Raw genomic sequence first — 14151 nt, forward strand, 5'->3', positions numbered from 1 at the left:
TTCACGGGCTTTGAACTTTAGATGAATAAGAGGCATCATTTATTATCTCTTCCATAGCAAATTTTAGAAACATGTAGGAAGATAAGATATGTTCCCTGAGGTGATGGTAATCTGAATGGATGAGATAAACATAAATGAGACAAGTTCAGGTTTGACAACAAATGGAAACAATATTGAAAGTCTAGCAAAACTCAAAAGGTAAAGGAAAATGGAATAACTTCTTGGTGAAGGAGAAAGGCTTTTCGTGCATAGGGTACAGACAGAAAAACATAAAGGTAGGAGAAGAAGACAAAGAGACTAAAACAATAACTTCAGGTAAATATCTCCTTAATATCGCCTTAAAGTTTTAAATGCCCAGTCATAGTGGGCTTACAGTCTGAGGAACTTTATAACAAAATGCTGTTGAAAACAACCACCCCATTGCTTTTTGTGTATCCTCATTTGACATCTGAGCTGTTCCTCTCTCCCCCTTGTCACTGTTTGTCAAGTGGAAAAGTGAATTTATACCACTTGGTGATCTTAGATGATATGCAGCTAGAAGTTCTCATGAGTTGTTGACATATTAGGTATTTCTTCAGATTCCCAAGTAGATGAGGAATTAGTTGTGTATAACTATTTTATTTCAGTATTCTTGACGTTTCTGTGTTTACTTCCTCATTCTCTTGTAGATAGGGAACTTCTGTGGGAAAGAGCAAGATTAGAGAAAAGAGATAATGAACAGTGATGACCCACTAAATGAAGTGAGACACCAGGTGCAGAGACTCAGTTGATATATGAGCAAGGAGAGCAGCAAAACCGAAACATCTGTGTCTCTTATTTAAGTCAATGACTGAAACTGCAACCACTGTAGGTCAGCCAGGATATATTTGTGAAATCTTCTGATGGTATGATGCTAAACATTGCTTGTCTTAGCTGCACTGATTGCTGAGTTGTGGGCAGTACAGTGCCAACTAAATTTTTAGCATTATCTTCAAGTATGATCATATATAAGTGCCAACGATAAATGATAAATACAAGTGCATTTTAGTTGGATAAATGTGAAACATAGCCTGTGTGAAAAATGTGTTCCTTATTCACTGTGAATTCTTTAAGCAAAATAGAAGAATGGAAAAAGTGAATATATTTCCAAGTGAAGTCAATCTGAGATTTGCTCCAAAAGCATACTTGAATTTGTGGGTTTTGGTATGCTTTACTATAAAGAGAACTCTTTTCTATTTTATTGTTGTTATAAGATTGCTGAGGTGATGGAGGTAAGTGGTCCTGTTTTTTGATGGGATTGATGTTGTAAACTTACTTTTATACCTGTGTGTGTCTAAGATGACTCATGAATGAAACCTCTGGGATAGCCAGAGCTCTTATGGAAAAGCTGCATACACAGCAGATTTTTTCACAGCTGTGAGAACTGAGAGTTTGGAAGTAATTTGAGTGAAAAAAGAAAAATAGCTTTCTGAGTTTAGCTCCTACATATCCTCCTTATATGAAGGGGACTTCAAGATTCTCAGTCTTTCATTTCTTTTTCTGCAGGCCAGTGTCAGTTTCCTTTTTTTTATTCCCCCTCTTCATGTAAGAGACAATCCACATTCTTCTCTGCAGGTCTACATGTGTGTGTTTCCAGTCTGTTTAGTGCACAGGAAGGAATATTTTTAAAGAGAGGTACTAGGTAAGAAAAAGAGAGAGAAAATTCCTCATCTCCTGAGATTGAAATTTCTCAGATGAGGACTTTCCCAGTGAATTGCTGCTCACAGTACAGTGTGAAAACACACAAAATTGGTTCTTGCATGCTGCCTTGGCTTCTTGGATCTGGCACCTTCTCACTGAGTTCTGAATACATTCAAAACTAGATTCATCCAGATTCCTGTGCTTATTCGTACTTTTTGAATTGGAGGTGGGTGCCAAAATAAATTACCTTTTGTCTACAAATCTTTCTTTGCATAAGATGTTCAATGATTTAAATTGTTTTGGTGCTTTAAATGTCACCAGCATATTAACTTCAAAAATAGCTGAGGACTGGTGGAGGTGCATCATTGTGAGAAGTTCATGTTTTTGCAAGACTGTTTCAACTTGAGGCTTGTGGTTTATTATTATTATTATTTTCCTTAAAAAAATCACAGTTTAGACCCCTGAGAACAAGCAAATCAGGAAAGATGTACTGGAACACCCTGCAGATTTCTGGTAACTCATATAAATTCCAGGTATTATTTACATTTTGTGACTGAATTGGGTAATTTTTCTAACTTGTGAGGTACACTATAGTATTTGTAAAATGCGGTTAGTAGTTGCTCAGCCTTGTAAATTGATCTGGGAAGTGGTAGGTTTAATTGTGTTATGGTTTTGTGTTGAACTTGTGTGTTGAACTACTTTTTCCAAAATTCTATTTTAAAAATATGCTTTGCTCTTTTGTGCTTCTCTAGGTTGGATAACAAAATTAATGACAAATGACTGCATAATTTCTGTCTGCATTCTGTGCATAAGTCAAAAACTGTCCACACTTGTGTTATGTTAACATCACACTTGCAGGAAAGGGTCTGAGATCCCCATTTAAATGCCAAGAGTTAGAGAAATGCAAATCGATTGGATAAAACTAAGAGAAAGCACACTATTAAAGCAAAAAAGTGTGACTTCAGCTGTTGACAGATGTCCACTTGCTGCATTATTTCCAGCTGAAAATATAGATCTTTCTTCAGCTTGTAAGGTAGGTGCTATATATAACCATGGATGCCTAATGTGAATGCTGGTTAGCAAGGCACATCCAAAACTCAGCCAAGCACTGGTCACACTTGCGTTTAACTTGTGCAGAGGTGTCTTCAGGGGGGTTTGTTGCAAGAAAAAGATTGAGCTCTAGAAGTCCTTTGTCTCTAAGCTTATTTTCAGTATGATGTTTTGATGTAAGAGACTCCAGGTGTTGACACATAGTGCCTTATCTTGTACTAAGTCTGTAAGTAAAACAAAAAACCCAAACAAACCAAAAAGCACACATCTGCACTACAGAGTTTTTTTAAACCGTATTTAGGCTTACAGTGGAGTACAGTTTGGATGCCTTTATATTACAGCTGTTATATCTCCAGGACCCAAATAACCTTGTTGTGATGCAATCATATAAGGCAAGTGATGCAATGCATCACATCTATTAATTCTGAAGGAGAATACCCACTTGCTTTAATTAGATCCACTTAACACTAGATATGTTTTATTTCTAAAAAGGGAAGTAGATAGGTAATTCTAAAGAGGAAACTGCTCATAATGTTTATATTCAGTCATCTTAAAACGGATTCAAAGTTACTCAGCCTTTCTCACTCTGTTGTTCAGTTGCCAGATAGAAAAGGCAAGTGAAACAATGAGGGGTTTAGTTACATAAATATGAAGCTGTGGAGTGGGAGGTTGTCTTCAGAACTGTTTCCTATAACCTATAATTGGGTCTCCAAGGAGGTGTAAATTATGCCTGCAGCTTGAGCTGTAGCTAATGCTCTCTGAGAATAATTATTCTGATGATTGTTGGAGGAAAAGAAGTGGAGGAATAGGTACAACATGTGGACAGCAAGTATAAATGTGGTGTGTATGATAGCTCCACTGTTTGTTTCTTTATGCTAATAAATTCTCATTATAATAATAGGTTAATTATCTGCATTGATTTGTTTCTGAGACAACCAGCTCGAGGATTCTTTCTGTTTAAAGCTGACCAGATTGGAAGACCTTGAAACAAAACTGAGAGCTGTGGCTTTTGATGTTCGAAATGTCTTTGTGCTCAGTTTCTACACTTGGTGGAGAGGTTACAGTTTTCACTTTCAGAGATGATTGCTACAAATTATTTGCAGCTTTGTCATTTACCAATTATATTGTTGCAATATAGGTAGAGTAAAAACCTAAGAGCACTCAGAAATTTTAGTTCTTTCTGTATTTGTACTTCTACAAAGCAACACACTGCATGAGGGCCACTACCTTGATGTCTACTTACTCTTCCCTGAGTCTCATGCAGTGTGGCAGCTTTCATTAACAGAAATGAAAGTGCTGTGGGATGAGAGAGATCTGGAAGTAGGACTTGAACAGTATATGGCAGAACCTTGTTGTTTTCCCAGAAGCTGATTTTGGATATCCCAGGTGTGGATCTGGGGTGTCCAGACTGGTTATTTATGTCCAACTACTGCATCCACTACCTTTGAATTTCCATTTACCTCAATCTGCTATCTAGTCACTGTTGTTGATGGGAATGTGGGAGTGGAAATAAACACACAGCTTACAAAGAAGGGCTGCAAACCAATTCAGAAAAGTAAAAATCTGCTGCTGAAGCTTTTCAGGGTCAGAGATACCTGTAGATAAACATAATACAGGCACACACAGAGATAAGTCTATACACATGTCGGTTTCTAGTGCTGGTGGCTTTTGTAGTGGTGTTCAAATGCATTAGCATACTATGGATGGTAGTTAAAGGAGTAGTGGAGCCCTGGAAAGATGTAGGTGTAGGATGTGATGAAACTTCATGAGAGTCTGTTCAATAAAATGTGGTCTTCAGTGATTGTTCAGTACTAGCTGATAACTCAAATACACTGAGAGTAGCTTATATGTAGTTTATCCTGCATATAATTCTGAAATAGGGTTTTATTCTGCATATGACAATGAAATGGGCCTCAAATTCAACATTAGGATCCTTGCTAGCATTTCCAAATCTGTAGTCATCTCTTTAGCAATGAAATGTGTTGTCATAAATAATGATTTCAAATCATAAACAGCAAGAGGTAATGAACTTCTAAACCACAATTTATGCAAATATTCCTACCTCCGTCCTACCAATATAATTTCCATACAAAAATAAAGCATGTCAACAGCTCTCTTAGCTTTTTGCTACTTTTATTTGTTTTGATAACACTAATGGACTTCATTTGGGCATCACAATTGCACCATAGCTGAATTTGGCTCCTGATCTCTTAATATGTAAACTCTTTGAATCCTGTAATTCCATGTTGAATTGCTATTTAGATCCAGAAATTGCATCATTCTCATACGTACAAACAGCGAGTCTCCAGGGCTTCTGACTACTCTTCCTTTCACCCACAGTGCTGTAATAATGATATATTTAAATGAGCTGTCTGCAAAGTACTGGTCCTTAAAACAGATTAGCAATGTTGTTTAGAGGCAGTGCCAAGGTAGGAAGGCAAGAAAAATATTTAGGGAACTGTCTGCAAAGCCTATTGTGGGAGTGAATGGCGTTGTAAGACCTGCTGCTACCTGGATCTGGAAAAGCTCTTCTCTGTCCTTCTACGCACTTGCTCCAGGTGACTCTGAGGACTGAGCGAAGACCCAGGCAAGAAGGGAAGTAGGATCCTGCTTTTCATTCTCACTATGGGATTTTTGTTTCACCACTTCAGGAAAAGTACAACCAAGGCAAGTTGACACAGGCCTGAATGAATCTCAGAGAGGTAAGGGCAAGAAGGAAAGCAAGAGGAAATAAAGTATGCACCTTGTAGTGGCCCAGTACATCTTTCTGCCCTGATTTGTCTGCTGATTTGTCAGCATTTCTGGCTGAAGAAGGGGGAGCAGCCCCAGACAGTTGGTGAGAGGTGTAGTGACTTCTCTCCGCAGTACAGCAAAGCCGGATTGCAGGGAGCACACAGCGTGTGCAGTTCTGCTTAACAACCACCCGCTCCCCGACACAAGTGACTTTGTGTGTAGCTCTCAAAGTGACTATCTAGAGGACAGGGAAGAGGTTTCTAGGAAATCGTACTTTACTGGTGATTTGCTCTCTGAGCATGAGCACAGCATTGTGCACTCAAATGTATTGTTGAAGTGGCTGCTGCTTGTGGCTATTGATAAATCTGTGTAAAGTTTGCTTAATTTCAGGGTGATTGCTTCACAAACCATTCTGTAGTGCATTTATTATGCCAAGGTATCGTTAGATTCTTTGGGGTGTTTATATTGAAAAAGATTGGGCATTTCTAGGGAGCACAGGTTTTTATTAAATGGAAAAGGAATCAAATAAGAAGCCCAATTAGCTGAACAAGTATGATCTCCAAAGCTACCATATTCAGGGAATCCCTCTTTTAGCGAGATGCAAATTTGTCTCCTGTGCTTTTAATAAAGTTTTAAATATAGAATTTGGTATTAGGACAAGCAAGAAGGTGCTTGCTGATTAGTCCTCTTATGAGCAGACGTCTGCTTCCAGTACAGTATTGCCATGGTGTCCCCATTATTTTTCCTGTTAACTGTTATGCCCTTTGTTCTGATTTTTGTATTACGCTGAGGGCTATACATGTCCTATGTTCATCTCAAGGGAGTTTTGGATTTGGAATCATTATAATTCACACTTACTTGAATATTTAAGACACATGTTTGCTCAGTTAAAGCTGTACTTTACTTGATGGTCTGTGGTAGTGAGTCTAATACAAAGTTCTGACCTTTGTGTGCGTGACTCACTCTGTGTATGCCTCTGGAAGAACACTGATTTCAGTAGCATAACTTGAATCTAAAACCTGGGAAAAAATTGTCCCATGGCATCCAGGACACCACTTTTAGATATCCCCTAATATTAATCAGTAGTGATGTCAAAATCATGAGTGTTCCATATTTCTTAATGCCATTGCATTTTTCAATATATAGTGAGGTTTTTGTGCAGAGCTGAAATCCATTCATAAAATATATTTTCTCAGGGTGAAAATTACTGAAGTTTCCTTTAAATGCATTTAAAAACATTAAAAAGGCAGTCTTGCCCATTGTCAAATTAATGTGTTCTTTATACAGTGTATTTTGTACTTCACTGATTTGTAACGAATTAGCAGATTTTAAAGTTCTCATGAACCTACCTGAGGCCATAAGCATTCCATTAAATATAATTCAATTGCTATAATTTGATTTAACATTCTGCACTAATTGAATAGTGTTGGAATGTAATAAAATAGTAGCTTGAGCATTAACTTTTTATCCTTATGTGGTGTGTAGAAAGAAGTTGTCCTTGCTATGGCAAAATCCTGAGTCCTGCTTTTGTTTCCCAGTCAGCAGCTGTTCCCAGAAACGTTTTGCATAAGACTATGTGCTCATCCATGCTGCGTGTAGATAAAGGAATAACTGTGAGAGTTGTGCACTTCTTACTTTGGAAAATAACCTGTGGATAATTTCCCCTTTGGTCAATTTGTGGCATATTATGTCGTCTCAGTATGAAGGTTTTCTCTTTGTATTAGTCAGATCAAGAACTGGCACTGCTTGGGCAATGCTGTTACGGGAGTAAGAAACTGGTTCCAAGTCTCAAAGGGCTAGAGGCGATTCCCTGTAAAGTCAGTAGATGGTTTCCTATCGACTGTGTCAAGAATTAGAGCATATCCTGTGAGATTTATTTGAGAAGCTGCTTGCAAAGTAGGTATTTTGCTTCCTAGCTTATCAGTCAAAAGGTATCAGTCTCTTTATTTCTGCTACTGTTATAACTGTTGCTTTGCAAGGTGTTCACAGGGAAACTTGTTTCACCGTCTAGGAATTAACACTACAATATATTGGTGCTTGTAGTATACACCATTTAAAAGGAGTAGGAGAACACTGTATAACATATCTTGTCTTAGGTACTGCAGTGTTCCTACTGTTTTTACATTTCCCTAGAGAACCAAGCTGTTAAGTGGTATGTAAAAGACACACACAGCCACAATTTAGGAAAGCATGTTGAGTTTTGGTGTGACTAATACAAAAACATTCTGTTGTCCTAGGTTGTAACATATGAAGGTGATTAACTACAAATATTGTAGGTAAATAAGATACCTTTTCAGCTGTGCTCCTTAGATTAAGGATGCAAAGTAGAGGAAGAGTTTAAGAGACTTTTACAGCTTTCTGCCATCACAGACATCTTTATCAGATGAATTTTTAGCCTCTTTGTGACTCCTGTCACCGGAACACAGTTAAACGAGACTCGAGTTACATGCCCAGAAGATGAGCAAAGCATTGGCAATTGCTTGCATGGCCCTTTCCCTTGGGGTGACTTGTAGCTGAGTAGCACAGGCACCTGTGGATGCCATCAGTTCCTTCTCATGTCTACATTAACACTCAGTGTTGTATGAAATGCACCATTAAACAAGTGTGAGATAGGCCACAGTCTGCCATTTGGGCCCCCAAATCACAGTTCTGTTGTAAATGCAACCTTGGAAAATAGTGGGGAAAAAAAAAAAAATTATATATATGCATGTGCATATATATATAATTTTGCCTTTATAACAAGATTTGGGCTGAAAAACCTAAACCTCGTGGAAGGAGTTCTTCGTAAGATGTTCTCTTCAAAGGAAATGTAGCAGAACTCAAAGTTTATTCAAAACATTTATGAATGAAACTGAACATATTCAGACACATGACTGCAGAGTGCTTTTGTCAGAAGCGGTAATGCAGGAAGGGTTTGGGGTTTGTGTGTCTCTGTCAATGTAAAGTGCTGCTCTTAAAATAACAGTAGGTCAGTTCTGAAAATGGGAGAAATTCAGGGTTAGAGTTGTGCATCTGGCTAGGGACTGCAGGAGCCATGTCCCAGGGGCGGGTAATACTAAGAGCCTGGAAAACATGAGAGTCTGTGATAACTGTCTAATGCAAAGAGTAATAGACATCTTAAGATTTAATTAATCTGCAGGCCACTCTTCTTATTCTGAAATAATTTTAGTTAAGGAAAATAGCACATGGACAATTGTTAGCCTGGTAGAGAGTTGTCCTTGGTCTTGCTTTTAAAATCTTGCTTTAAATAGGTTTGCATTATTTAGTCATCATACACAGATCACTTGGCAAACTGAGTGTAGCACCGAAATTCTGTTCTCAACAGAATGGAAAAACTTAGATTAAAAAGACTTGATAAGACAAGGTAAAAATAGTTTGTCACACTACCACCATCTCTAGAGGACTGGAATCACATCTACTGTAGTTAAAAGAAATGTGGTCAGAAACTTGCATACTCCTTTTCTAAAAAAACAAGGGAAAGAAAAAAAAGCACTAGACCTCCTACAAAAATGTAAGTCCTAGCAGAAGGTGTCTAGGAATGAAATAGCAGAGGTGCAAAAATGCAAGTGTACAGTTATGGACACCTTATTGAACTATTAGTTCTCAGGCCAGACAAACAATAAGATTCATCCCAGTTGCATCAGCAGCTGAATGAGGGTGGAGCCAGGTTTTGCTTCTCACCCTGCTTGCTTGAGTGATCACATTTTGCCACCTGTGGATCTGTTGTAATAGATGGTGTGCAGTTCTGACTTCTATTTATGCAACTTTTTTTTTTTTGTCCTTTACCTTCATTCTGACTTGTTGCTTCTGCTAGCAGCATGTTACTCCTCTTTCACTGTAGTTGGATAACATGCTGCACTGTAAAGCTACTGTTAGGCAATGTGTGTTTTATGCCTCGATATACATCTGGTAATGTAAAGCTGGTCTAGAAGAACTGTAGTAAGTATCAGGAAGCACAAATAGATCTGTCACAAGGGAATACAGTTTAAAGTGCAGCTCAGTTTTTATCAAAGCTGTAAGCCCTAATGAAATCATGGGAATTTGAACACGCAAATATCATTGATAAATACTGAAATAAGTCAACTGAACTGTGGTGTATTTCTAGGGATTTTATTGCTTTGTTTTTATTTCCTATGTATTGAACTGGATCTAGCCACAAGTAACTTAGGGCTTGAAGAATGCCTTGGTTTCCTGGAACTAAATGGGTCCATGTGATGTAAAAAAGCGAACAATACTGAAGTGTGGTTTATATAATTTACTGGTTCACATGGCTGGTGTGCTTTTTTTTTTTTTTTTTTTAATTCAGGTATCCTTTTGTGCCCTGTGTGCAAGCAGACCTGCTTTGCAAGGGATGTAGTTGAAAATTTCTTTCTCAAGGACTTTTCCACTGGTAATTCAACTATGGCAAAGGTAAGCGAAAACCACTAAGCAGGGTGCCTTGTGAGTTGTTGAAACATTATCGCATGAACACTGTGTGAAAAGAGAGCAAATTTTGTATTGAATAACAGACTCTCTTACAGTTTCCTTATGCAGCACTCTAATTACTTCACTCCTAGGGATGGGCGTACTGCCTTTGTAGTACTTTATACCTTTGTTTGAAGAATGAGTTTATATACTTAAAATAGACTTGATTAAAAATATTCATACTAGTGGTGTAGGACTGGATCTGTGGCAATATATTAGGAAGATACTGAATCTCTAGGATTCCTCATTGTCCCCTTTCTGCTCTCAACACAAAGTAAACAGAAGACAACTATTGGCTGAATGGTTACACCAAGATTATCCATTAGATCCTGTAGGAAATCTAGATTTTCTGATTGTCTGTTTTAATTATAAAAAAAGATCACATCACATTTCAGTTTCCCATTGGGAAATGTATGCAAAGGGTAACCGGAAGGCAGAGGATTACTAACTCAGCCCTGTTTTGACACAATATGTAGGTAGATTTCACTTCTGTTAAATACCCATTTAACACGTAGGACTATTCTCACACTTTTTCAGTTGTTACTACTTTGGATTGTGGAGAGGGACAGAGAAAGTTATGTATTTCTGCCCTCTCTGTTACAAAACAGTATTCTATTATTTGCATGAATAAGATTGATTTCAGAATGTAGTAGTATTACCTGTAGCTGGGAGTTAAAACAGGTGAAAACTTTTCAAGAGTATTCTGTAATCTGCTGACTGGTCTATCCAAAGTGTGGTCCAAAGTAAGGGAAGACTAAAAAAGAAGCAGTGACACTGGACTTCACCTTCTGTACCAGCTCCCGGACCTCAGTCTGTCTCTTTTGCACTTTTGATTCCTAAGTAAACGGGCAATTCTTATAGCCACATTGGATATTCAGTTTAAGGGCCTTTGGGTGGAGGGGGACACTTTTTCCATAATGTAGACCAGAAGACATACATTTCCACTCCTCTTAACTCCTGCAGGTGCAGCAACAATTTGTAGGTCAGTTCTGTCCCCTGCAGAAGGCTTGAGACCACTTTAAATTGTGCAAGTGACTTGCCCAGTGACATGGTTACAAAAAAGTCTAGAAGGGATGTGCTTCTTCCCTGTCAGTCATTTCTACATTTCATTTTCTCCATTGCTACAAAGAAAAAGAACGTATAACCTGATTCATGGAGCGTTCCAGGGAAATTAAGAAATTAATGCCATCGAAGTGTGTTGACATCTTCAGGTGTAAGGTGTTTGAAGAGTACAACATAACTTTAAAACACGAGGAGGTCAATTCACATGCATTCTTCAAAGGGAAGAAGAAAATTCTTAAGATATTGCTGAATGTTTAGAATGCACTTACTATACTGGGATTTCTTAATTACCATGACTCGCATCATTTACCTTTCAATGAGAATTTGTGTAGAAAGGAAATCAAATGGGAATATCTAATGTCTTCAAAAGCACTAGATTATTTTTTCAAGCCTTCTTTAAAAGAAGTTTTTTCTTTTCTATAATCCCTTAGGAGTCCTAAAAGCAGTACAGCAAAACAGATTTCTCACTGGAGCACAGGAGTACCCCAGAGGGACTCATGAACCTTCCTCATAGTTTTTGGCTTACTTCCTTTTTATTAACAGTCAAGTCATGTATCAGTGAAGTTTGCTTACCGTCTTTTAACTGCCATCCCCCACCAAGGCTAAAGCCATAGTTTCACCATCAGTGATATCAAAAGGAGAAGCACCAGCTCATCCAACTGAGACACAGCTGAACTGGCATAATTTTCTTAATTTACCTAATATGTTAAGATGGGAATCTGTCAAGGCTTGTAACAAAGTGATCAGAAGCAAGATGTTTCTCAGTTTGCGAGATAGTGAAGCATAAATGATAGAATGTGCTATATACCAGCAGCAGAGGTTTCAAAAATATGCAATTCAGAATCTCTTGCCCAAAAGCCCATTTCCACATCATAAATAATGTAACTCTGGGAACACTCTGTGCCCTGAAACTTAAAAGTAATGTTACCACAGTACAGTGTCGATGTAAGTTCTGGTCAAACTGACAGCTGAAGAGGTAAACCTGTGATTAAGCAGTTTTGGTTATTGCAGAGAAGGCAGAGCATCCCTCAACTTTTGGCCAGTTCCCTAAGGTGTCCCTCATGGGAACATTTTAAATTAGACACTTTTAAAAAAAAAAATTATATGTGTGTATACATATATATATATATATATATAAAAAAAACCAAGCTTTGCTTCCCAGAATAAATACCCTTGCATTTTGGTTGTATAATTTATATTAGACTTTTTGGTTTAAATCATTACATGTACCTTTTGGAAAACATTGTTGATAAGCAAATGGCTAAAATAACAGAATGGTTTACACAAATACTTGTCTGCCTAGACAATCAAACACTTGTAAAACTTTGTTGCCTCATTGTCAGCGATTGCCCAATCTCTTTGAAAGAAGATTGGGAATACTTAGAAACTCTTGAACACTGGGTGGAGAAGAGACTTGTGAAATTCCAGCCCTACTGAAGGTATTGATAAAATTTAAATTGATTTCAGCAGAACAAAAATTTATTTTCTTGAACTGAAGTGAATCAGAATTTGGCTCACTTGCGTCTCAGAGTTTATGTTAAAGCCAGGATTTAAAACTAAGATGACCAGCAAAGAACTGTGATTGTTCTTTCTTCAGTCTTTGTATTTCCTGAGACACCACAAAGAGAAACTCATCTACTAAATTCACCAGGGTTTACATCAGGGCTTATGTGCTGATTGTATGCTGCTATATCCTTCTCTTCATGTTTCCCACCAGAATAGCTGGGATGCAGTTGTAACCAAGCTGATGCTCGACAGGAAGGACACCATCAGAAGTCATTTTTTCACCTATTATTAGTTACTTGAGTAGCCCTGAGAAGTAGTGATATTTAGGAACTATGCATAAGTACAGTAAATTGTAACTCTGTAGGAAATGGTTGAGTTCGATAAACAGGTGGCAAGGCCTTTATGCTTTGGTGGTAAAATTACATCCCTGTGTTCACTCTACCCATTAGTACCTATTTGTGGCTACCGTAAGTAAAAAACATTAATATTAGCTATTTTCAAGCAAGGTATTTTATGCCTAGTGCAAATCCTTTTAAAAGGAAGTATCATTGTAGCTATCTTGAAATAACTCTTGAGTTCATTCTGGATACCAAGGATCAAATTATTCACATCATTTACTTGTTGATTTATTTATTTCCCCTTAAGTGACACTTCCAGACAGCATGGCCTATATAACCAAGGGCATTTCCCAAACTATTGTATCAATAGAGATGATAGTTAATAAATTTTCTACTTCTCATGTTCCCATGTCTTATGTTTCCAGTTCACCACATGTGATATCAATATATAAATTGAGCTCAATTCTGGTCAGTACTTTAGAGAACAGGAACTAAGGTTTTCATTGATAGTATGGGGGTATCCCCATATTGTTTTCTAAATTGCCTTACTATTGGCATGTTTTATGTATTTTTCTGACAGTTACACTGTATCAGAGTGCTTTATACAATGTTAAATAGAATAAGCTCTAATTTTAAATAAAGTAATGTAGATTTAGAGTAGTTCTGCTGAAGTAGCTCCAGTTTACATTCATATACAGGAAAACAGAAGTGGATTCTAGCCTATAGATTTTTATAGTTTGTTAATAAATAATTAGTAATGGACAGAAATTGATGAATGACACTGGGATGGCATGGTAAAATGCTTCTGCATAATGTGATTAGAAAGGAAATGGTAGATTAAAACCTTTTTGATGGGCCATGTTTGACTCTAATAATTCACGTATTTACTTGGCAACCTAGACTATCTTTTCTGAGGTAGAAAATACCTGTATCTATCTATCTATATCTACATACATATAAAAGTAAGGTGTATGCTCATTTGGAGCCACGAGTAATACAACACTAACAGAAAGAGATTACAAAGAACACCACCCCTTTTCAAATGTAACGTTAAACCTAAATCTCCGTAACTGAAATCAGACAAGTCTTATTTCATAGTTTCACAGCTTTTTCACAGGAAATAAGTCATTATGATTATTTCTTCTGACTTTGTGTGTAACATGGACGCTACAATTTTGCTGAATAATTCTTGCATTGTATCATAATTGTGGTTGATTGTGCTAGAGCACAGAAAGACAGCAAATTTGATTTAAGAGATTTGAATCTTAATTTTATTCTGTTCTCTTTTACAACATTAACAAGACTCTTCAAATCACTAGAATTGCTTAGTCTGAGGAAG

General features: G+C 37.3%; 1 protein-coding gene across 2 annotated transcripts in view; it reads left to right on the top strand.

The window, feature by feature from the left end:
- Positions 1-14151, top strand: part of TRIM66 (tripartite motif containing 66) — a 53671-nt gene that overhangs the window by 3697 nt on the left and 35823 nt on the right. For both annotated transcript variants that reach the window (XM_071808921.1, XM_071808920.1), the window contains one exon: positions 9749-9852. In XM_071808921.1, coding sequence (XP_071665022.1) covers positions 9749-9852 — 104 coding nt within the window. The remainder of the gene's footprint in view (positions 1-9748; positions 9853-14151) is intronic.

This window comes from Patagioenas fasciata, chromosome 5 (genome assembly GCF_037038585.1).
Source record: "Patagioenas fasciata isolate bPatFas1 chromosome 5, bPatFas1.hap1, whole genome shotgun sequence".
Taxonomy (NCBI): domain Eukaryota; kingdom Metazoa; phylum Chordata; class Aves; order Columbiformes; family Columbidae; genus Patagioenas; species Patagioenas fasciata.